General features: G+C 39.9%; 2 protein-coding genes and 1 long non-coding RNA gene across 3 annotated transcripts in view; 2 read left to right on the plus strand and 1 right to left on the minus strand.

The window, feature by feature from the left end:
- LOC136241012 (uncharacterized) overlaps positions 1-24,429 on the minus strand; it is a 104,932-nt gene that overhangs the window by 7,441 nt on the left and 73,062 nt on the right. The gene's annotated exons all lie outside the window — the stretch shown is intronic.
- LOC136240991 (uncharacterized) lies at positions 8,474-14,642 on the plus strand. Its single transcript, XM_066032082.1, has one exon. The coding sequence runs from the start codon at positions 8,639-8,641 to the stop codon at positions 14,516-14,518; it is 5,880 nt and encodes a 1,959-aa protein (XP_065888154.1). The 5' UTR covers positions 8,474-8,638; the 3' UTR covers positions 14,519-14,642.
- LOC136241035 (uncharacterized) lies at positions 14,772-15,769 on the plus strand. The gene is made up of 2 exons (XR_010694110.1): positions 14,772-15,572; positions 15,622-15,769. It is a non-coding gene; the product is annotated as an uncharacterized lncRNA (long non-coding RNA).

Here is a 24,429-nt window from a genome sequence, read left to right on the forward strand (position 1 = left end):
ACATAGGTAGATAGATAGGTACATAGGTAGATAGATAGGTACACACACACACACACTTTTACGGAAACAATTACAGTAAACCAGGCGCACGCCCACAGCCGGCCTTCGGCCGGCTGTGGGCGTGCGCCTGGTTTAAAAACGCTGTCGTGTTTCAATACAAATTTTGACGATTTGGTATCACGTGCTCTTCGAGCATGCACAGAGTGGTGGTGGATGAGAAACTAATAATCACCAAATAGGGGCCTAACACGTGATACGTACTGTTCACAAACGCAATCAACAACTCACTTCTGCTGTAGTCTCGCGTGGCCAGACCGCTTTTTCTCGGCACGGCGCTTATCGATTGAATTATAAGCGTGCCGATAGAATTATAAGTGCCTGCTCGAAAACACCCGGTTCGCATTCCGTTATCAGGTAATAACTATGACTTATTAGAAAATTATTACAGGTATTGCCTGTGTACCATGGTAAGGACTAAGATGTAAGCGCAGTGATGCAGAGGCGCGCGAGAAGGTATACGTAGGTGATCGGACTGATCGAATGAAAGGACGTATGGATGAAGACCTTTGTGCTGTTCCATGGTTACCAGGAGCCCCATTCGTCTCGCCATTCGTGCCTTAGTGTAAGAAGCAGGACACCCAGCTTACCGGCGATGTTTATTATTATTATTATTATCAAGTATACCAGTTGGGCACTGGAGGTCGACTGAAAAAGGGTAAGTAAGTTCGGGCGAGTAAGTTCCCTCTCTTAAATGTGCATGATATACACCTGTAGTCAGAAACCAAGCTGAAGGTGCCATGGTATAGAAGGGATTGTTATTTATAAGGCCACTCCAAGGCGAACTGTAGTCACAGTAGCTAGAACGTCGAGTAGAACGTTTAGGCTAGCCGACAGGGTGGGGATTCCCTAAAATATCAGACTCATTTAAAACTGAGACACCTACACTGTTTAAAATGGCACACAAAACTCAAAAATATTAATGCCCTCAAATGTACAAACCTAATATCTCCCTCAGGATACATATGTGTAGTCTCACCCTCAAACCGCTTTTCCCCCCTTAGGCCACTCCAAATGAGAGTGTAGTTTCCCATCCTCCGCCCACATCACGTCTGGGCACCCGCATTAAATCGTCATTATTGTCATTATTTTTCCAAAACCACTTCCTGTGCTGCTTTCAGGAAATTTCTCATGGAGCCTTTTATTTTGCATTGCTAAAAAGCACAATGAAACCTAAAATGAATGGTTCTAATGGTTGCTAGCTTTCAAAAAAGCCATTTTCATGACCTTGAATTCCTCTCCAAGATCGAGATATTCTAATAGAGCAGTCGAATCTTTAATAATGAATAATGATAATAAGCCTCCCGTCCACACCGAAAAACGAAAACCTCAGGATGGGAAACTACAGTCTTATTTGGAGTGGCCTTAGTGGGGGAAAAGGTTCTGGTGTAACTCCAACAGCCATTTCGCCCAGATTCTGGGGATTGTTTGAAGCAGGGCTGGATCTAGTACTGCAATAGTGGTAAGGCCATCTAAGTAGACTAAAAGCACCACAATGTGGGGGACCCCTAGGAAATTTTTTTTAATTTAGTGCTCTGAAATGGCATCTAGAGTGCTTTTAGCTTCAAATTTGATTATTACCATAGTAGTGATTATTATGCCAGCATGTGAAAACCATTCCTATGAAATACAAACACACAAGGAATATCTCAGTGGAAATTAAACTATGAGTCCACTGAAGATGAAGACCTATTCCAAGATGGAGAAGGCACAAAGTTGGCCATTATTATTTTATTAAATGCTATCGTACTAGGGACCTGTGAGAAGGCTATAAAGCCTGTGAATACAGGGAGTCTGAAACATGTAACTGAAATGTTGAAGAATGCAGAAAAACATTAATCGAACAAAAAATTGAGTTGTTTGACACTGAAGGATACTGTATATGGCAAATCAAATCATGAGTCCACCAACGATGAAGACTTATTAATCACACGTGCTTGTTTTGTTAATCGCACGTGCTATTTTTTATTTGAAGTGGCTGTCCAAACGTTGGTATGGCTAAAACCATACCAGCTGTACTGCTAGATCCGGCCTTGTGAAGGGCCACGAGCAAAGTAAAACTAGTGTTTTGTGTTTCATGCACCTGTTGCAGAAATCACTAATATTCAGCCTCCGATATGTATCATAAATTTAATCCACCCTGATCTTTCAGATTGTTAGTACCTTGTGATAGCTATCATATGTGTGCTGTTTCGTCACGTGTGTAAGTCTGGAGAGTTTCTACTTTCATGGAAAGTGTCTCGTATCACTCCTGTTTATAAGCATAAAGGCTCTGCTACTGACCCACGATATTATCGTCCGATAGCTGTACTTCCTACACTGACTATGTTGTTTGAACGTGTCATTTACTCACAATTGTACAGACATATTTCCCCTTATATTCCACCTACCCAATTTGGATTTATTAAAGGCACTGGGGCTCAAGATTGTAGTGCTGCATTGGCATTTACTGCTATTCAGGCTTTGGAACGACGAATGGAGTGTCGAATCGTGTCCTTGGACATCTGTGGTGCATTTGATAGTGTATGGTGGAATGGACTGCTACAACACCTCTGGAGCATAGGCATGAGGGGTAAGACTTACTCCTTAATGTGTTCCTATTTGAGTGACAGGACATTGTTTGTTGTTGCACATGGTGACACCTCATCTCGGAGATCATTTACAGCCGGTGTTCCTCAGGGTGGCATTTGGTCCCCTATATTGTTTAATTTGTATACACGTCATCTTTCGGCCCAGGTTCTTCATTGTGACTTGTTTTCATATGCTGACGATTCAACTCTTATTAAAGTTATACCTTGAAAGGATGATAGGATTGCTGCAGCAGCTGAGCTGAATGCTGATTTGGATAGGGTTTATTCATGGGGGCAGAAGTGGAATATCAATTTTGAACCTGACAAGTGCCATTCACTTTGTGTGTCGCTCAAAAGGGATGTCAAGTTACACCCACCATTGTTTATGGGTGCTCTTTCTATCACAGAGGTTGAAGTGTTGAAGATCTTGGGAGTTCATTATGACTGTAAGCTTACCTGGAGCCACATGATTGATCAATTGTCCACTCGTGCTCACCAAAGATTAGGAGCTATTTTTCATGTTGGAGATTATCTAGGCCAGAGTGGTCTTATTATTGCTTACAAATCTTTCGTCCGTCCAATATGTGAATACAGTAATGTTGTTTTTATGGGAGCTTCTGCTACTCATTTACTTAAATTAGATTTAATTCAGAGAATGGCTGAGAGGTTGTGTGGTGTTACCTTTTCCTCTCTAGCTTCTCGTCGCTATGCTAGCTCCATTGGTTTGCTGTGTAAGTTGTTGGACCTACAGTGTCGAGGACCTCTCCAGGATTTTTGTCCCACTCTAACATCTGTCACCCATGCTTACTCCTTTCGTCATGTTGTGGATGACAGTTTGATGTTGCAGCAGATGACGAAATATAATTCATTGGACTTATTTATTAATGGTTTCCTGGGCATAATTCCCTCTCTCTGGACTACCATTCCGTTAACTTTAAGGGAGAGAGGTACAACTGAGGGATGGTCCACCCTTCGACACCAATTTCAAAGACATTTCACTGACATTTAATTATTTTTTTGTACTCAGCCATCATAATTATGTTATGTGCACTGTATTTGTTACAGTAAAAAAAAAAAAAAAAAAAAAAAATGGCTACAGCAATTGCAACGTCTCATACAAATTTTTATTCACATACACAGTGTACTATTATATAAGTATTAACACTCATGCATGAAACTACTAACCATAGGACCTGGCTTTACCCAATTGTAAAAATCAACACTTGTGACACAGCCTTAACTAACTAGTCTGACACCTAATTTAACTGTTTTAGGAGAGTTTAGTTGTCTATCACTATAGACTCATGGTGAGTCACAAACAAATTTCTGATTGCCCCTAAAGGAGAAATTGTAGCATAAACACCTGGTAGGCGAGCAAGATTAGCACTAAATCAATTAACCAAATAAATCAACTTGAGGTTCTAGTGGTATAGCTAAGCAGCCTCAGGTTCATGCAGCCAAGCATGCATTATACCTTGAGGGCCATACTCCTAGAGGTTGATCTGTGACAGCAGTTAAATGTTGACTTGACGAAATCAACTTTTCCAGAGTATGCATGACGTAATTTAGTAACAGTAATTTTGTGAGTTTCAAATTTTGTCCTTGACCATTGAGTTGGCACAAATTTAATGGCCTTGACAATTGATCTTTATTACCACTGTACTGCCACATACAAGTTGTGTGTCACATACCAGCTCTTGTAACTGGCACAAATGGTAGTAAAACTATTTGCAACCGTGAAGGTAACCAGGTTTGCAAAAAAAAACCTTCAACCGCATCCAATTTTGTGAACGGTAACTTAGATCTCATGAAAGATGCAGCCCTGAAATTTTCTTCATCCACTAAGCTGTTACCCACTACTGACTAAATTTCAACTCACTGAATGTTTACAATATGGTCAAAGTCAGGGTCAAAGTTGGCAATTTGGATGTGCATGGGTGACTCCTTTTGGCATGTCTGGATACTTGTATAGTGTGTTACCTAATGTACTAGTGATGTGCTGACTGGTATGTTATCAATACACTGTAGATAGGCATGAGGCTATTATGCTCCAAAAATTGAGCATTATGCTTTTGAGCAGTGCTCAAAAAATCACCTATTATGCTTTTGAGAATTGCCCATTATTCCCAAAATTATGCCACCATAATTGGCTAATAATGCCAGTTCATTGCTGTATCAGGCCATTTTCATTGATGTTTAAGCTTCAAATAGTCTTTAATTCTTTAGCTGGTTGCTGTATTAGAGTATTTCATTTCAATGTGACTGCTTTATTAGAGTAAATAATCTTCAGTGACTGTTCTATTAGAGTTTCTGACTGCTCTATTAGAGTATCTCGATCTTTTTTAACAGAATTGTGCAATCTGCAGAATTTCCTACTGTTAAAGCTTTATAATCACCTCAAAATGCTAGCATAATTCCTGATTCTCACACATACCTATTATGCCCGAAATTATGCCGGCATAATCGCCGCATCCCTAACTGTAGATGTAGTGGGATAAAGGGCATAAGGGCACACCCCCCTCTTGCATGGGTATGCAGTTTCATCAAAGCTTACAAACAATAATATTTATGGTTTACCAATCTAGTAGGTTGCTTTCACAATAAAGCTTGCTAAGGAGGCTGTTGTTAGACCAGTATACAGTTGCTACCCAGGTCATATCATCTAGAAGAACAATTATAAGTTAGCTTTGTTTCACAATGGAAGTTAGAGGAAATCAGCTGAGATTTATATACGTAGATTAGCCAGGGGGGTCATGTGTCTGTGCATGTGTGTGTACTGTTGCCTCACACACACACACGCACACACACACACTGCATTACATTAGATGGTTGATGAAGTGGTAGGTAATTCTATGGTCCAATGCCATCTATGCAATTGCCTACTGACAACCTCTCCAAACCTTTCCTGTTCCACCAGATCAGCTACACCACTTGATAAGTGGTGTGATACAGTGTTTGTAAGTAAGGAAGGATACACATGTACACAAAAAATGCATGACACTGCATAGCCAAGTGGCTAGGGTACAAGTGGCTAGGGAATTGGCTTGGTAATTGAAAGGTTTCTCCCAATTAGTATTGTTAATTGTTGTTTCCTTGCATAACAAACCTTACTCACATTGCTCGAGTCTACACAGCTGTTTCAATGATGCACAGGAATCCGAGTGCTGTCTCACTGGGTGGCAATAGCTGTGTTTCACATGGCTGCCGGAGGCTTGCTTTTGTTCTGTGTGTGCATGTTGGCAGACTACACATTCCATGATGTCTATCTGTTAAACCTGAACAGTCCTCCTGCTGTGAATTTCCCTGCACAAACTCAAGTGCTTTAGTGGTATGTGCAGGCTAGGCATCCTAGTGCTGGTTCACTGGATGGTAATAGCATGGCTATCTGAGGGTTTGCTTTGTGTGTGTGCGTGTGTCTATGGCTTTTGCTTTTGCTTATGTCTCTGTGTGTGCGTGTGCATGTGTGTGTGTGTGTGTGTGTGTGTGTGTGTGTGTGTGTGTGTGTGTGTGTGTGTGTGTGTGTGTGTGTGTGTGTGTGTGCATTAGACAACACCAAATAGTTGGATTGTTTTGATGAACAATGATGCCCAGTTGCTGCTAATTTCCAGTATGTGACATAAGGGTGAGGGAAGTACCTGGCACACCTTCACCTAGAGATAATAATAATGTGTTATGGAGTACTGGTGTACTAGTCTCATTAAGGAGAGCACCTGAGTAGTGCACAAGTGATTAACATTTGCTGGTAAATGTAATCTTGTACACATACAGCTTCTAGACGCTTTGTTGTTCTGGTGGTTGTTATCATTTGTTGTGTGTATATGTGTGGAGAGAGAGAGAAAAGGTCCCATTTTCAGTTATCATGCAGCAATGTTTCCTTGGACTGTTTACACTGTTCCACTATAAGGACCTGGTGATAAAAGCTATTGCCCATGTCCAGAAATTTGAGTGTCCACACTGTAAGAGATAGTAAAACATTCTTGTGTTACTATCTTAACATTTGGTGTGCTAAATAGAATGTACACACGTACCTTTATGTTTGTATAATAGCGTAATGCATATGAATTTCAGTTGTGTTGATGTGACTAGACCACTAAAAGCTTTTACTTTACTGATTATGTTAGGATACCGCCTAGTAATTTTATGTTTACAAGTGATCTCCTAATGGGTTGGTATAGTACGTTACCTTTTAGTTATAATGTAAACTTAATTATTGATATGAGTTCAATGCGAAGGAATACAACTAAGTTACATACAATAGCATGACCCTTTAGTGGCATCCAAGATATGAAATTAGTCATGTGCCATGATATTGTTCATGGATCTCATCTGACTATGTCAGCAACACATTTTGTTTTCCTTTTCAACTATTTGAATCATGTTGATACATGCAGAGATTGGTAAGCGAGCGTCATCAATATCTGACATATGAAACATTATGTCACAAAAAGGTGGTACTGAGATGAAATTTTCATGGGCGGGGATCCAATCCTGTACTTTTTAGTTAACAATAAGGTGGAAGCGAATAATACAAATATTCATGATTCGTTCATTTGTTATTCTGTTAATCAGACGATTACACATTATTTTAGCATTGAAATAGCTGCTGAACACTACAAGCTGTCATTTTTGAACCACCTTTTAAAGACAAATACATACATGTAAAGGACTTTTCATTGCTTAACATTCAAAGTTGTACTAGTAATCAAAGTGATTTTGTCCCTTTCAAGTACCTAGTTAGAATGATTTGTTCATTAATTTGTATTCTTTAAATTTGATATTCGTTTCACGTCTAGGTAGCAGTTCAGTAGGGCTACTTGTTTGTGGTGTCTGCCCTGTAGTGTAAAGTCACTCTAAAATTAAAAACACATTAATTTTATGTGGGCTACAGAATGTACGAATGCAAAAGTTGTAATGTACCCCATGTGTTTAGTACTACATCTACTAAAATTTGTTTAGTCAACACTTTACATAAATAATATATTTGGCTTGTACTTCCTGACTACTGTGGTATTTGTGTCCATTTACTTGTGGTCATGCAGGGGCAGTTTTAGGGGGTTTCTGGGGTTACCCCCTCTGATCATAGCACGTGCCCCTACGATTTGTGTGGGTGATAAAAAATCACCAAGAGTTATGCATACTGTATTATTATATTAGCACTTTTTCTATTGGTGAAACTTCATATTTTTGCCTTTGAAATCACCATTATGGTGTTCAACAGCATGTAGTAACCTTTTTTTTTTTGGTCTTTGACTTACAGCTAGGCAGAAGTTGCAATTCCAAAGTGGAAACCCCCTCTAAAAATTTCTAGATCTGCCCCTGTCATGCTTATGCATAATTGAATACTAACTCATTTATTATATACCAACACACAGCTACTCTCTCTTGAACTTACTGTAAATCAGCCCTGCTTGTGCCTTTACACATTCATACATTACAGATACATTATGTTGTAATAGGTGGCCACAAGCGGCCACAAAAGTCATCTGCATACATGAGTGAGTTAAGTTGTTGTATTAAATTATTAAGGCTGGATAATTATTGAATTGCTTTTGGTTACTGTTTTGTCGTGGTTATATCGACATATTAGATGCTAAAGCTGTGCCAACTGATTTAGTTGCTTCACATGCCCAACCAACCCACTTTTGCATGATTAAAAAAAATCTAGCTGAGTTAAATACCATGTATACTGAGTGTGATCCTCAATAATGCATGTTCACCTGCAAATATCATCTCAAAACTATATATCACTTGTTTCAAGCTAGTGCTATTTCTTTGAGACCACTCCCTAGTTGTGCTTCATTATTTTTCACTTGTTTGTACTAGACTTCTGTTGATATATTTGTAACACTAGTAACTTAACTGTATTATATAAACATTATGTAATACAATATCACGTGTGCCTGTAAAGTAGTGTGTGCGTTAATAAGAGAGAACACGTTGTCACTAATTCTAGTACCTGTTGTTTTGGGTTAAACCAGTTACAGTGGAGGTCCTACCGAGATTACTCGACAATGGAAACTGCAGAACACAGGCCACCCGGGTTGGAGGACGCCGAAGCATCGCCTAGTATGATTCATGCGCCGACAGAACAACGCATGGACGAAGTTCCAGAAGGAAGGATTTTTTCCCTTAATTCCAGAAAATTGGTTCTGGAACAATTGAGAGTGTTATCGGCGACGTTAGGAGTGACGGCGAAATCAACCTGCGCTCAGACCAGACAGCTCATTGAAGGCAAGCTGATGGAGAGAGGGTACGAACCACGAAGTGTCCAGGTGGTGATCGGACAGGAGAATGGACGACTTTACTTGGTGAATGATGATGGGATCATTGCAGCAGGTCCGGAGACGCAGGAGAGGTCAGGTAGTCATGTGCAACATAATTACAGTTACACAACCATACCTGTGATTAATAATAATGATGAGACAACGCACGTGACTGACGCATCACACGAGTCGGTGGAGTCTTTACGCAGTGCACTGCGCGAGGCGCGCCTCGAAAATGAGAAACTCCAGTCGGTCCTCGAGGCCAAGTGTAATGAACTGGAGAGTATTTGTGTTGAGAGAGATAAGCTCGAGTCCGAGATCACCGAGTTGCAGGCGACTCTATCCGCGATATCGCTTGAGGAGGTTGAGCGATTGAAGGCGGAAGTACGCAGCCAGACCGCTAAAGCAAAGCGGTTCTGGAGAATGAGATGCGAACAGATGCTGGAGAACGACGACCTGGTTGAGGCAAAGGAACTTGAGATAGCGTCCTTGCGGGCCCAGTTGGCTGCTGTTCGAACTCCTGGAGGGACTACTGCCACTGCATCACAGAGTGAAATTACATACATCGTGTCGTCCACTCCGAAATCTCAACGAGGGAATAGTGACTCTTGTATTTCCCCGAAGCTACAGGACAACAGTGTATTGTCGGTTAGTAGGAAAGGAAAGGCCCCTCCTGTGGATCTTTTTACAGACCAGAGTGATGTGCTATGGGAAGATTGGCTCCCCACCTTTGAGTTAGCTGCGACTTGGAATAACTGGACGGAAGAAGAGAAACTGTGGCAGCTGGCAGGCCACTTGCGAGGTAAGGCATCCCAAGAATGGACACTGCTTCCAGCCACTGACAAGTTAGTGTTTGCATCCGCCACTAGAGCTTTGAGCAAGAGACTAGACCGTGGCACCAAGGCACTGGCAGCCCAGGAATTCCGTCATACCACCCAGCAATCGTCAGAATCAGTTTCCAATTTCATTCTGCGGCTTGAACAGACTTTTAGGAGAGGGTATGGACATGAAAGTATGTCAGTGGAGACTAGAGACACACTCTTGTATGGCCAACTCCAAGAAGGACTTAAGTATACCTTGATGAAGTCACCAGCAGTCTCAGGAGCCAGGAACTACAATGAACTGTGTCAAGCAGCACGTAGTGAAGAACGGAGGTTGACAGAGTTACAGCGGCGGCAACAATACCAGTCAGATCTTCCAAAACTCAGCAATACCTTAAGGCGAAGTGATAACAACAAGGGTAATCCTGACAAAGGCAAGAATTCTAGTGGCCAGACATCTGCTCAGACCACAATGAGGAACAGTGCAGCCAATGACAGATTCAGAGGAGGAAGGTGCTGGAATTGTGGGAAAGCTGGCCATATAGCAGCTGACTGTAGAGGACCCAGGCGTGAGAGTAGTGGGCAACTCGAGTTGCCACGTGGCTCCAGGATGGTGTCAAGTACAGGGACCAGAGAGAATGATGGCAGCCCTTCCAGCAATGAGACTAGAGATAGAGAGAATGGCAGCAGCAGCCCTTCCAGCAGTGAGAGTGACAATCCTCTGTTGTACCTGTTGAGTGATGGATCCGATTCTGAAGATCCCCTGGCAGTAAATGAAGTCAGAATAGCGGATCAAGGCAGCCAACCACAAACTGTTAAAGTTATAGTAGGTGGAGTCCCAATGGATGGTGTAGTGGATAGTGGCTCTGACATCACGATCATTGGCAAAGAAATGTTTATGAAGGTTGCCAGTGTAGCTAAGCTGCACAAGAGGGACTTTAAGTCTCCAGACAAACAACCACGTACGTACAACCTCCAGCCATTCCATGTGGACGGGCGGATAGAGGTGGATATCAGCTTTGGTGACCATACCATGAAGACTTGGGTGTATGTTAAAATGGATGCACCAGAACAGCTCCTGCTTTCGGAAGGAGTCTGCCGCCAGTTGGGAGTAATAAGGTACCATCCTGAAGTTAAACCTGGGAATGTGACAGTGAAGGCAGAATCAAATACAGTCGGTGACTGTAAGGTCCCAATGGTGAGAGTAAAGTTGGTTCGTGATATCAGACTACTCCCCAATCAGCATGTTATGGCAGAGGTTACACTACAGAGAGAGGGAATAAGTGAGCTAGGGAAGCCATTGTTGTTTGAGCCTGATGTGTCATTGGCAGAGGAAAAGATACATGCAATGGAGACTGTTCTGCCCAATCACAAGAAGTTCTTTGTGCCTATCCTGAACCGATTAGGGTTCACACAGAAGATGGGTGGTGGAGTACAGATTGGAACAGCACAACCAGTTGAGGTTGTTGATGCAGGAGAAAGACGTGCAGAATCAACCCAGGGTATGGCAGACCCCCATCTGGAGGTGCGAAGTTTGACAACTGATGGTAATAAGACCATGCCAGGCATTTCAACATTGGAGCAAAGGAAGGCCGAACTCACAGAGTTGTTCCTGAATGAATGTCCTCTGCAAGGCAAGGACAGGGAAGAATTACTGTCACTTATAACAAAGTACCATGATGTCTTCTCATTTAATGACAGTGAAAGAGGAGAGACTAACTGGGTGGAAATGAATATAGAAACGGGAGATGCAGCACCAGTAAGGCAGCCACCACGTCGTGTTCCATTTGCAGTACGGAGTGAGATTGCCCGCCAACTGAAGCAGATGCAAGACAATGGAGTGATTCAAACGTCAAACAGCCCATGGGCAAGTCCTATTGTTCTTGTGCGCAAGAAGGATGGCACAATGCGTTTCTGCATTGATTATCGGAAATTGAATATGGTCACTAAGGCAGATAAGTTTCCACTGCCGAGAATCGATGACTTACTGGATCAGCTGGGTAAGGCTCAGTATTTCTCTACCCTTGACTTGGCAGCAGGATATTGGCAGATACGTATTGAAGAAAGCTCTCCGGAGAAAACAGCATTTACCACACAGCAAGGACTCTTTGAGTTCAATGTTATGCCATTTGGCTTAACTAACGCTCCAGCCGTGTTCCAACGATTGATGCAAAGAGTGATCAGTGGGTTGAATCCATGCGATGGTCCTGATTTTGTATGTGTTTACATTGATGATCTGCTGGTGTTCTCGCATTCGCTTGAGGACCATTTAACTCATCTCCGGCTAGTGATGGACAGGCTGAGGCAAGCTGGTCTGAAGCTGAAACCAACTAAATGCCATTTTGTTAGGCAGTCAGTTGAATTTCTAGGCCACATAATTACACCGTCAGGGCTAAAGCCTAATCCCAGACAAATAGCAGCAGTACATGATTTTCCTGTGCCAACCTCAATACATCAGCTGAGACAGTACTTGGGGTTAACTTCCTACTACCGCCGCTTTATAAAACGGTTTTCCAGGATAGCTGCACCATTATACCAGTTAACCAAAAAGGACACCCAATGGAGTTGGGACAAGCAATGTCAACAAGCTTTTGAGACACTGAAGCAACGATTAATACAGAGCCCAATATTGATGTACCCTAACTTTGATGAGAAATTTACACTGGAGACCGATGCCAGCTCTAGTGGTCTAGGAGCGGTGCTCTCACAGTCAAGAGATGGCTTACTTCACCCAATTTCCTTTGCAAGTAGATCTTTGTCCAAGGCGGAGAGAAACTATGGCATTACGGAACTTGAGACACTGGCAGTCGTGTGGGCTATACAACACTACAGAACCTATCTGTATGGTCATGAAGTACTAGTAGTCACGGATCACTCGGCAGTAAAAGCTATTCTGGAAACGCCAAATCCTAGTGGGAAGCATGCCCGATGGTGGCTGAAGGTTTTTGGTAGTGGAGTGAAGAACCTGGAGATCAGGTACCGCCCAGGTAAAGATAATACTAAAGCAGATTCTCTATCTCGAAATCCAGTGTTACCTGCTGATAAAGATGATATGGACCTGCAGGTTGCTACAGTTCGTGCTGATTCTGACCTACAAATATCTGAACTGTTAGAGACAACCTCAACTCCAGTGATGGCAGACTATCACCAGGAACAACAGAAGGATGAGGCATTGAAGATACTATATGATTACATGGTGAATGGATCCGTACCACCTGATGAACAACAGGCAAGAAAAATTTGCACAAAAGCCATGCATTTTGCAGTGGTAGATAATATTCTGTACTTTATTGATTCTAAGCACAAGGGGAAAAGAAGGGCAGCAGTTCCAGCCCATTTGCAAGAGAAGATTTTGAAAGAGAATCATGGAGGTGTTATGGCTGGCCATTTCTCTGGAGACAGGTTATTTAAGCTGGTAAGTAACAAATGGTGGTGGGAAACGCTGTATCGGGATTCCATAACTTATTGTAGAAATTGCCCAGAATGTGCTGTTGTGTCTGGTGTGGGCAGGGCTGGTAGACCCTTATTACACCCAATTCCAGTTGGTCGACCTTTTCAAATTTGGGGTGTAGATATTATGGAATTACCAACTACCTCGAAGAATAACCGCTATGTGATAGTCTTCCAAGACTTGTTCACCAAATGGCCCTTGGTATTTCCAACTCCAGACCAGAAGGCAATAAGAATAGCCAAACTCCTTGCTGAACAGCTGATTCCAATGTTTGGGTGCCCTGAATCCCTTTTGTCAGACAGGGGTGCTAATCTGTTAGCAACAGTGATGCAAGATGTATGTGAACTGATGGGAATTTCAAAGTTGAATACAACTGCATACCACCCACAGTGTGATGGGGTAGTAGAACGAATGAATAGAACATTAAAGGCCATGCTGCGTAAGCACTCGGCAAAATTTGGTAGACAATGGGATACATATCTCCCAGGAGTCCTGTGGGCCTATCGGAACATGCCGCATGAGTCCACCAAGGAGAAACCTTCCTTCCTTCTGTTTGGGATGGATTGCAAGTCACCTACTGAAGCTGCTCTCCTGCCAGCAGAGCCCCTAACTACTACCAGTGTCAGTGACTATAGGGAACAATTGATGCTGTCTCTTTCATCAGCTCGGGAACTTGCTCTCACTCATATACAGAAAGCCCAGAAACACTATAAGAAGTATTACGACCTGAGAGCCAACCCCAAGACATACAAACTGGGTGACTGGGTACTAGTAAGATTCCCCCATGAAGAGTCTGGTAAACTGAGGAAGCTGTCACGGCCATGGCATGGCCCTTATCGGATTGTTTGTTGTAATGACACTGATGTAACTGTTGTGAAGGTCTATTTTCCCAGTGAAGGCACGATACAAGTTCACCAGATGAGGGTTTGTCCTTGCCCTCCACGATTACCTGCTGGGTTTTATTGGTATGGGGGAAACCGCAGTTGCCCAGGAAGAATTCCACAATGGCTACATCAAATATTAGAGAATCCCTTGCCAGTAGTAGGAGAAGGGTCTAGTCATGTAGAAGATAGTAATGATCAAGATGATGTGGATGGTGAACAGGACGATATACAGGAAATAGATGAACAAGGGTTTCAGGATCAACAGGGAAAGTCAGAATTAAGTGATTTGGGTTTGGATAGTCTTTTTGATGAGTATTCTGGTGGTGTGAGCGGTGGGCAAGAGTTGCAAGGACCCGGACTGGAACAACCTCCTACAATCTCTGCAGAAAAACATTATTCTCTCCGTGATCGTTCTGGAGTACGACCCCCCAGGCGATTTGTACAGAAGATTCGGGACGAATCTCAGTCCTGAGGGGGGAGTGATGTAACACTAGTAACTTAACTGTATTATATAAACATTATGTAATACAATATCACGTGTGCCTGTAAAGTAGTGTGTGCGTTAATAAGAGAGAACACGTTGTCACTAATTCTAGTACCTGTTGTTTTGGGTTAAACCAGTTACATATTTATATACCAACCTACTGACCTGCACTCTTGAGATTTCTCCGTGAAACAACTCAAGTTGAACAGTTGTCTATTTTTTTGCTATATACGTAGTTTGTTGTTGAGAAGAGGAAGCTATAGGTATTAGCCATATCATACAAAAGTGTGGATTGTTCACATTTGAACGTTGGGGTTTCTAGGAAACAGTTGCCAAGCTTTTTGGTAAAGATTTAGCACTTAGTTACCCAATTATATGGAATTTATACATGATGTATAAGTTTATTTATTATATCCACTTTGTTAGTCAATTTTGTGTGCATAGTAAAGGCATCATCACATGCATGTATAGAAAATATGGTAATAGCGGTGTGTCAGGAGGCTAATACAGTGCAGACGAGCTGTACTAACCTCAATTGCAAGACACCCTCTGTGTGCTGTGCACATAAGGATAGCTGGTGCTTAAAGTTCTTTCTGAGTCATATCTTGTTCTTGACATACATGAACTGCTTCATTTTTTTGCACATCATTCTATCAGAAAGTGTTCAAAATTATAATCTATATTTCTAGTCGTAGAACAAAAGGCAGGTTTATATATATAATTTAGGGATTTATGCATGTGATCAATCTTGGTGTCTACTGTCTACATATAAAAGTGGAGTTATTTTCATATCACACTGTAGTATTTGTATTTTCTGCATAGCTGTATATGTACTGTACTTCAAGTGTACTAGTACAATACAGTACATTTTGCCACTTTTATTCTCTCACAAAATGTGCAATACATGCTTAAACAGCTATGTAGTCAATTGGCTTGCGACCTTAATGTGGTGTATGCATACTTGTGGTCTTGTTCTTTGTAGTTGAGGTGTTATGACAAGCAGCAGAAGCTGAAATTCTGACCACAGAAGTGCATGATAGTAGTAAGTTGCTACCAATATAGAACGTACGAAGATCATGATTTCTTTTCAGGAAAAAAAAGAATCGATCGAAGAAAAGAGATAATGCCTTTTACTGACATGCATGATGTTTTGTGTGAAGTGGCAATTTGCCATGTAAAATTTCATTTGTTATGTACCATTGACATAATACACTTTTCAATAATGGTTTACATATAAAATCTGTGAACAGTGCAGATGACAGTAGACAAGTAGTCATGAAATACCAACTCATACTGTGTCAGTGTAGCTATGTATAAGTGTGAATGTCTACACTAGACAATACCAATGGTAGAGACATGCGTAGATGCATGTATTATTAGGGTATATTATAGACTGATAGGTATATCTGAAATTTAAGCAATAGTTAATAGCTGATGTAATACTCCTGCTAACATGGATACATGCACGTATACACTGCCAATTGCAAGAATTACACACTAGATACTGTGAGGTATACAAATAATAATGGGTATAATTATTTTACCAACAGTACCATTGCATGTGAAGTATAAAGTAATGCATGACATGCCAAGTGTGCTGCAGTCATAATATATTGCACATAGTTCATAATCAAGTGTACACATTATGTGTATGTGCTTGCCCATCTATAAGTTGCTATATGAGACATACACTGGTATAGTTAATGTTCGCCAAGATATTTATACTATCGTTTAACAGTTGCATTTGTATAAAATTTTATAATTTGGTGTCAAAATAGTAGATTGGAAGTTCAAATCATTGTGCAGGGTTTTAGTAAGCTTTTTGTCTATCCCTAGCTGAATAATGGTGTATGATGCTATAATACCAACCCATTGTACATAGCTCTAGCCACAAATAAAGTTCTCAAGCAGCAGACTCAGACTTGACAATGCTGTTCTGTACATTTAACTAAAGTGCATGTGCATGCAAGTTTCCACATGTTGTAGTTATTATACTCCATTAAAGCATTCATCTATACAAAATGACACATGATTAGTGCATACAAATGAGCAGATGTGTATCATATATTCTTTCTATAAAATGCATGTTTGATTACACGTATAGATTTTATAGGGTCATATGATATGCTAGTTCTATTATTAAGTATATGTACGTAGAGTGAGAAACTACAGTGTGGCCAGCATGCACTGCAATCAGCATAGTGAGGTATTTCAGTATAATATACACTATAGGCATGTATATTATTATTATGTTATGACTACTGCCCCTAATTCTTGGCAGTGTACATGTACATGTATGCACTGTACTTAGAACACTATGTATAAAGTGACTGTTGTTAAAACAAGCTACACTGTATACAAGATCTATAATACCCTAATTATACATACATGTACATGTATAGCTACGTACATACGCCTCTAGCATCATGCACTATTAAAATTATTTTTTATGTGACCCGGTCTACGAAAAGGGATTATATAGACTTTTCAGTTACACGTACTTGGCAACCTGTAATTGACTTGTGAATGTGGTATCATCCTGAAATTTGGTCCCCTTATACCCCTAACATTACACTATGGCTTGGTGTAATATGGTTGAAAACATGAGGAGTTATGATTAGTCAATTTTGAGTCACTTGACAAAGCTATTATAAGACCCCTTTTTGCAGACCAGGTCACATATTGGTATAATGACACATAGCTACACTGGCACAGTATGATCCCATGACCACTTGTTTTATCCTTAAATTGTGCTCTTGAGGACTGTAATTCCAGAGAAGGCTGTATACATACATAACTGCACCGTCACCATACTGTTCGTACTGTAGATTCATACATAAACAAAAAGCTATTGTATATAGAAGTGCGTTATATATAAAAAATTGAAGTACAGTTACATAGTGAATTTCTGCCACCTCACACAAAAACATAATCATTAACATGTCAGTACAAGGATGCATTCATTGTGTCTCTTTTCTACGATCAATCGATTATCTTCTTCCTGAAAAGAAATCATGATCATTGTACACTCTATATTGGTAGCAACTTACTATTATCATGCACTTCTGTGGTCAGAATTCAGTTGCTACTACTTGTCATAACACCTCAACTACAAGGAACAAGACCACAAGTACACTACACCACATTAAAATCATGAGCCAATTAAATGTAGGGCTGAGCGATACTATCGTTTTAGCAATATATCGCGATATTTTGAAAGTATCGATATCACGATAATTTGTTATTAACTATCGTGATACCATGCCTGTACATTATTGTCATTAAAACCCATTTGCTATGCTGTACTAGGCTCAAGAATCCTTTAAGTCATAACCTGGTTACCCCTGCAGAGAGGTGTGAACACCACAACATAACTTCAAAGCATGTGTTACAATACCTGTTACTGTAAACAAGGATGACAGTGGCTAGTTTGATGCTACTTTAAAGACTTCCTGCAGGAATACTGAGCAATACACTATGTAGCACCAGCTATGATTGACATATTTGTAAGTATCGTGAACTATTCAGTATCGTGAATAGTGGCTTTAGTATCAATCGTGATACTAAAATGGCAGTATCACTCAGCTCTAATTAAATGACTACATAATAGTCATTTAAATACACATATTATACAATGTCAGTGAACTACATGTTTATAATACACTTACGCATCACAGTCCATAAGATTATAAATAAGAGTACGAGTACAGTGAAACTTATCAAATTAATAAGGTCAATTGTCTAAACTGGTCCTTGCAGTAATCCCAAGTGTGTCATTTTTGTACAAGCATAATGCAGCCACTTGCTTAACAAAGTCAGGAAATTTTGGCCCAAAGGCAACCAAAATAAACAGGTTTCACTGTAACTATATCTGCGATGGTGATAATTATTAACAGACAAAATTCCTTGGCAACTGTTGCCTAGAAACCCCATTGTTTGGAGTAACACACACTTTTTGTAAAAGGGACCTACACTGTACAGACGTGTTTAACAAAGAAGTGTGGTCATAAAAATGCATCACGTGTACAAATTTCCAGCCATATTTGAAAACAAATATACAACGCACAAAGCACAAACTACAAAAACAAACACATACACACAAAAAATATGCACTTAAGTTGAAGGGTGTGGCACCCATTTCTCTTGACCCTTAAACCCGCATAATCCAGAAAACTGGATTTGATAAAAAAAATTAAAAATGAATTGAAAACGCACTACTTTTTCCAATTTACATAGGCGGTTACAAACAAGCATATCTCATGAAGCGTTCATTTGATCGCTTCGAAAAACAGATTTTATTAATTGGCAAAGAGTAAGCTATCTGCATGTATATAAACTTTCAACATACAAACAAGGAACTCACCCACTACGACATGCTGAATCATTTTGTGTCCTTTTACATTCGTATCATCATTGTGCTCGTTCGACAGTGACGTTATCACATGATACCTATATATCAACTGAATTGCCATCACGTGAGGAGTAACATGACACCAAGCAAAAGTCAATACAACAAAGTACGGCCGAGTTATGGCCTTTTGTACATCGTTATGTGAAGAAGGAAGACGGAGGGATAGTTATTTTACTCTTTCAAAGTGAAGCGAGTATCTCTGGGTTGGATGGACGCAACAAAGTATGGGACCATTCAAACCAAAATTTAACGGTGAGTAAGATGGTGTTAGATAGTTTTAACAGTTTTTGTGTTACAGAGTTTAGTTTTACAAGGCATGCATGTGATCCAGTTACTGGATTATGCGTTTTCAGTGCTTGCGTTTTATAAAACAGCTGTGGGTTTAAGGGTTACAGTAATTCATCTTGTTTGTTTGAGATAAATACTCACAAGCAAAATGGGTGCCACGCCCTTTAATTAGTGAGTTTTTAATCTCTTGTATTCTTGCATGATGATGTTGCATTTGAGGAGTACTACTTCAAAAAACATTTGCCTGCATTGACTTTTCCAATCCTTTGTCCCACATAAATCTGGATTTCATTATATAAAAATGATGTAATAAAATGCCACACCTTCTTTAAATAATTTCTAACCAGTACATGTATTTAGTCAACCTTAACAAATACAAAACTAAGGTTAAGCTTAGGTCGTAAATAACTTTCAGCCTTTATGCAAATGTACAAAGAGTACACTTTTTTCTAATCTTCCCCTCCTTGGCACAAAATATATTACTGTACATGTATTTAATGTTGATGCACACATACTGTGTACATTCACAGATCAAATTACTAGATCACTTTCAGAAAATTTTTAATGTACCTGTATGATACCCATCTTTATACATAATGCTGGTAGTATATAGTTTACAGGCCATATGTTTGGATTACTAGTCTACTGATGTAACGTGCTCTTTCATAATCAAACTACGCCTTTAAAAATATTCAGCATTTTAAAACATACATGTGATTTAACCACTCCCTGTAGTGCACTTTTTACACACTCACATAAAGCTTGAAATTAATGGGTGACCCCAACCTGAATATCTTATAACTAAACAAGACTCACTCATGTATGCAAGAGACCTTGGTGACTGACACAAATATTCCATAAACTGCTTCTGTCCACCTAACAGAGTAAACATGACCCAACAATAATACTAAAGTAATAGGAAACGTTTCTACTTAAAAGTGAAATTTTCATCTACCAATGGTACGGCCCCCAAAAAGGCCATGGTGAAAAAAGATGTGAAATCCAAGGTGGTGGCCAAGAAATGGCTGTGATGGTTGGTTAATGGTAAAAATTTTAATAACGACAATTCAGGTGAATTTGGTGCCGCTTATCTATCAATGTAAGGGTATGATATTAGTTAGCTTGCAGTGTACATCTCGTTGCCTACCCTAAAGAGTAAAGTCACTTCTTAAAACACATAAATGAAATACAAATTTATGTGGGCTACAGAATGTACAAATGCAAAGGAGAATTATGTTTCATATAATCCCATGTACTCAAGCACTACATTCAGTCAACAAATCTTTGATCTTATTATAAATTGGAACATGAGGCATATCACTTGAATAATATAACATGGCTGTACAATAATAATAATAAGAATTATTGGATTGAGTTGTACAACTGCAACGGTGATCATAACTAATGCCAAAATAATACCAAAATCATAGTCCCACCATAACAGATTACAGTACATGTCTCAAAAATTATAAGGATTTGCACACTTTTATCAGTGAATGGTGATATACTCAACTATTACTCACTTCACATACATGTACACACACCTCACAGCAAAAGCCATTGCATGAATGTACAGCCTATGCCTCTACTCACTCAAACAGTTGTTGTAGGTATTAATTGATTCTAATACTGTTGTCACATCATCGACAGCTAAAAGTGGCTAAAGATTATTAGTTTACACATGGACACATATTGCTTACGTTTAAGGTTCATCAAGTAAATGCACTGTACGTGTACGTATCTCCTAGACTGGTTACTGAAGTTGAGGTGTCTTTTGCAGTATATACTTGGAGCAGCCACACACCCTCATAGTGGCATTCAAAAATGTGCCTACATCAACATATAGCACAAATTGACTTTATTGTAGCAATGGATGAGTCTAACATAAAAGTACAGTGCAGGATAGGAACAATAGAAGCCACAGAACCCTGAAACATTTAGATGGACACAAGCCACTTACATCACAGTAGTGTGTGTGTGTGTGTGTGTGTGTGTGTGTGTGTGTGTGTGTGTGTGTGTGTGTGTGTGTGTGTATGGAATATCTAAGTTTTTACACTATTCGAATCAGAATATCTAAGTTTTTATACTATTCGAATCAAACTCATGTCAATGACTAAGTTTTTCATGGTGATTACTATAATTAAAACGTACTGTACTATACACACTTATTAGATAAATTAAGCCTAAAACTACAAGATGGTGTCCTTAACATTATCACATAATGAAACACAAACAAAGAAACAGAGTAAAGTTTGTAACTGTCAGTCCATCAAGACGGCTTAATATACAAACATAAAGGTACATACATACATGTACATTCTACAAGTTAGGCAACCAAATGCTAAGATAGCCCCACAGGAAGGCTTTACCATCTCTTACTGATGACAGAATGGACACTCAAACTTTTGGAAAATTGCTTTCCCAGTTTATCGCCAAATCCTTATAGTGGACCAGTGTAAATAGTCTAAGTAAGTATGGCTGATGGCTGAAACTGGGACCTTTTCATTACCGTTTGTATACCGATCACTTGGCTATATACAGGATGTACTACCTCCACTCTCCACACAAACACATATATACTGTACACACACAAAAATGACAACAACCTGAGCACCAAAAATTAATCATTTAGCAATCAAGTATGTGTACAAGATCATACCTACCAGTGAAACACTAAGCACCTGTGCACAACTTAGGTGCTCTCCTATGACATTAGCTAATCTGATAATTAGTAAAACCAAGTAAACCTTTTATCAGTTAGTTCATTAGTACGTAGGATATTAGACCAGTCTACACTGTATGCAGGTGTATAGTGTGGACAGGAATAGTACTTCATAAAAGGTGCTACCATACTGTATCTCTATCCTTTTCATCAGATATGGGAAATTGGCAGCAATTTAGTATCACTGATCATTGAACCATTTAGTGCTACCCAATGTATATACACAAAAACCAAAGTAAGAGGCAAAGCCTTCGGCTGCCGCTGGTGGTTACACATACCCAGTGAACCAGCCACTGGGACATCTGTGCACTACTCAGGTGATTTGAGTCAGGACCAGCAAATCCTCCTGGGGCAGAACTACAACCCACAGGAGGCTGTACCATGCTTCACTGGACACCCGAAGTCCCACCTGGACCTTCACCCACCATGTGAGACATAGACAGTTGGCATTTGCTAAAGGAGCCATCCCAAGTAACTATTGACCTATTACATGTTTATCTACAATCTGGAAGCTTTTCTCAAGTATCATGAGTAATACATGTATATATGATCCACTTCACCTCCAAACTCATGGTTTACTTTGTTCTGAGCAAAAAGACTGCACTCATGAGAGTAAAGGAACAAAGGATTAGTGGCAACACACACACACACACACACACACACACACACACACACACACACACACACACACACACACACACACACACACACACACACACACACACACACACACACAGCAAACTCTTAGGCAGTTACGTGAAACACAGCTATTCACTTAACAAACCAGCACTGTGCAGGCAAATCTTCCTAAGCAGAACTAGCTATAGTAGGGACTTTTCAAGTCTCACGGAAAGAGGTCATGGAACCTGAAGTTCCACAATGACCCCAAGCAGTGGTGATTCTAGGCCTGACCTACAGGGGGACAACATGACTATTGTTGTATAGTAAAAATACATTGAAAAATTCTCTATCAAGATTATTGCACGTTAATTGCTGAATTTCGATTATTACTAGTCAGTGATAAGTACATGTTTCGATTATTACCAAAAAAAAAAAAATCATGATTATCATGACATATGAATAATTTGATAATTGAATAATTGCCCATCCCTACCATAAACATTAGATGTGTTAATAAAGTGGTAGATAATTCTATGATTCAGAACCTCTTCAACCCTCCCCTCCCAACTCCCACTAGATTTGTTACATCAATGGTGTGTAACTGTGTACACAAAAACATACACTGCACATGCATGCACACACCCACACACCCACGCACACTGACCTGTCAGAATATGTACTTCACACACGCACGCACACACAGACACATGACCCCACCCCACCCCACCTCAAGCAGATTTCCATAAAGCGATATGTACCCCCTAACTTTCATTATGAGATATTCTACATATTATTTATAAGCTTTTGGTCAAACTGTCCATGCAGGAGGGGGTGTGACATACCCGTTATCCCACTCAGCACATTGATAACATACCAGTCAGTACATTAAGCAACACACTATGCAAACATGTGTTTGTATATATATGCCAAAAGGAATCATCCATGCACATCCAAATTGCCAATTTTGACCCTGACTTTACAATTTGGTCAGTAGTGAACAACAACATAGCAGCTTAGTAGATGCAGAAAATTTTTAGGGTCGCATCTTTCATGAAATCTAAATTACTGTTCACAAAATTGGTTGTGTGTTGATTACCCTTTTTGCAAATCTAGTCACTTTCATGGTTGTAATAGTTTTACCACCATACAATGTGCCAGTCACTAGGGTATGGCACACAGCTGGCATGTGGAAGTAATAAAAATCAATTATCAAGGCCATTTAATTTGTGCCAAGCTAACAGTCAAAAGACAAATTTGAAACTCGTAAGGTATCTTTTGCTAAATCATAGGTCACACTCTGTAAAAGTTGTAAGACATTTTTGACCAGTCAACATTTTGACTGTTATCGCAGAACTACCCACAGTGCACGCATACATGACAACCTCTATAGTGACAGCTAGCTAGCTAGCCTACACTTGTCCAAGTTCACAACCATATAAAACAGTAAAAAATTAGTTGTCAGATGCCATAGACAAGGCTGTGTCATGAGTGTTGATTTTTGTGATTGGGTGAAGCCAGGTCCTATGGTTGGTAGAGTTGGCACACAATTCTTCTATATGTAGTAGTAGTAGTGTATATGAATCTGCTGAATAACCAAATTAGTCTTGCCACATGTGGGATATCTCAGTATCCACCTATATATCTCAGGATAGTACATACAAGGCACTTACAATTTGAAAGATCAAGGTGAAAGGACATAATTAAACTTATGGTACATTATCTCAGGTTGGGTATTTTTCATGCCATTCTCAAAACAAGGAACATTTTGTAAATTAAGCTTTTTGTCGAGGTTATTTCTGCTGATTGTGCATGCTAACAATTTTAAACATTAAGCACCCATAGTATAAGACATGCAGT

The sequence above is a fragment of the Dysidea avara genome, chromosome 12, assembly GCF_963678975.1.
Source record: "Dysidea avara chromosome 12, odDysAvar1.4, whole genome shotgun sequence".
Lineage (NCBI taxonomy): Eukaryota > Metazoa > Porifera > Demospongiae > Dictyoceratida > Dysideidae > Dysidea > Dysidea avara.

What these genes read in the sequence shown, in the direction of transcription:
- LOC136240991 (XM_066032082.1), top strand. Translation starts at nt 8,639, where the DNA reads ATGGAAACTGCAGAACACAGGCCACCCGGGTTGGAGGACGCCGAAGCA.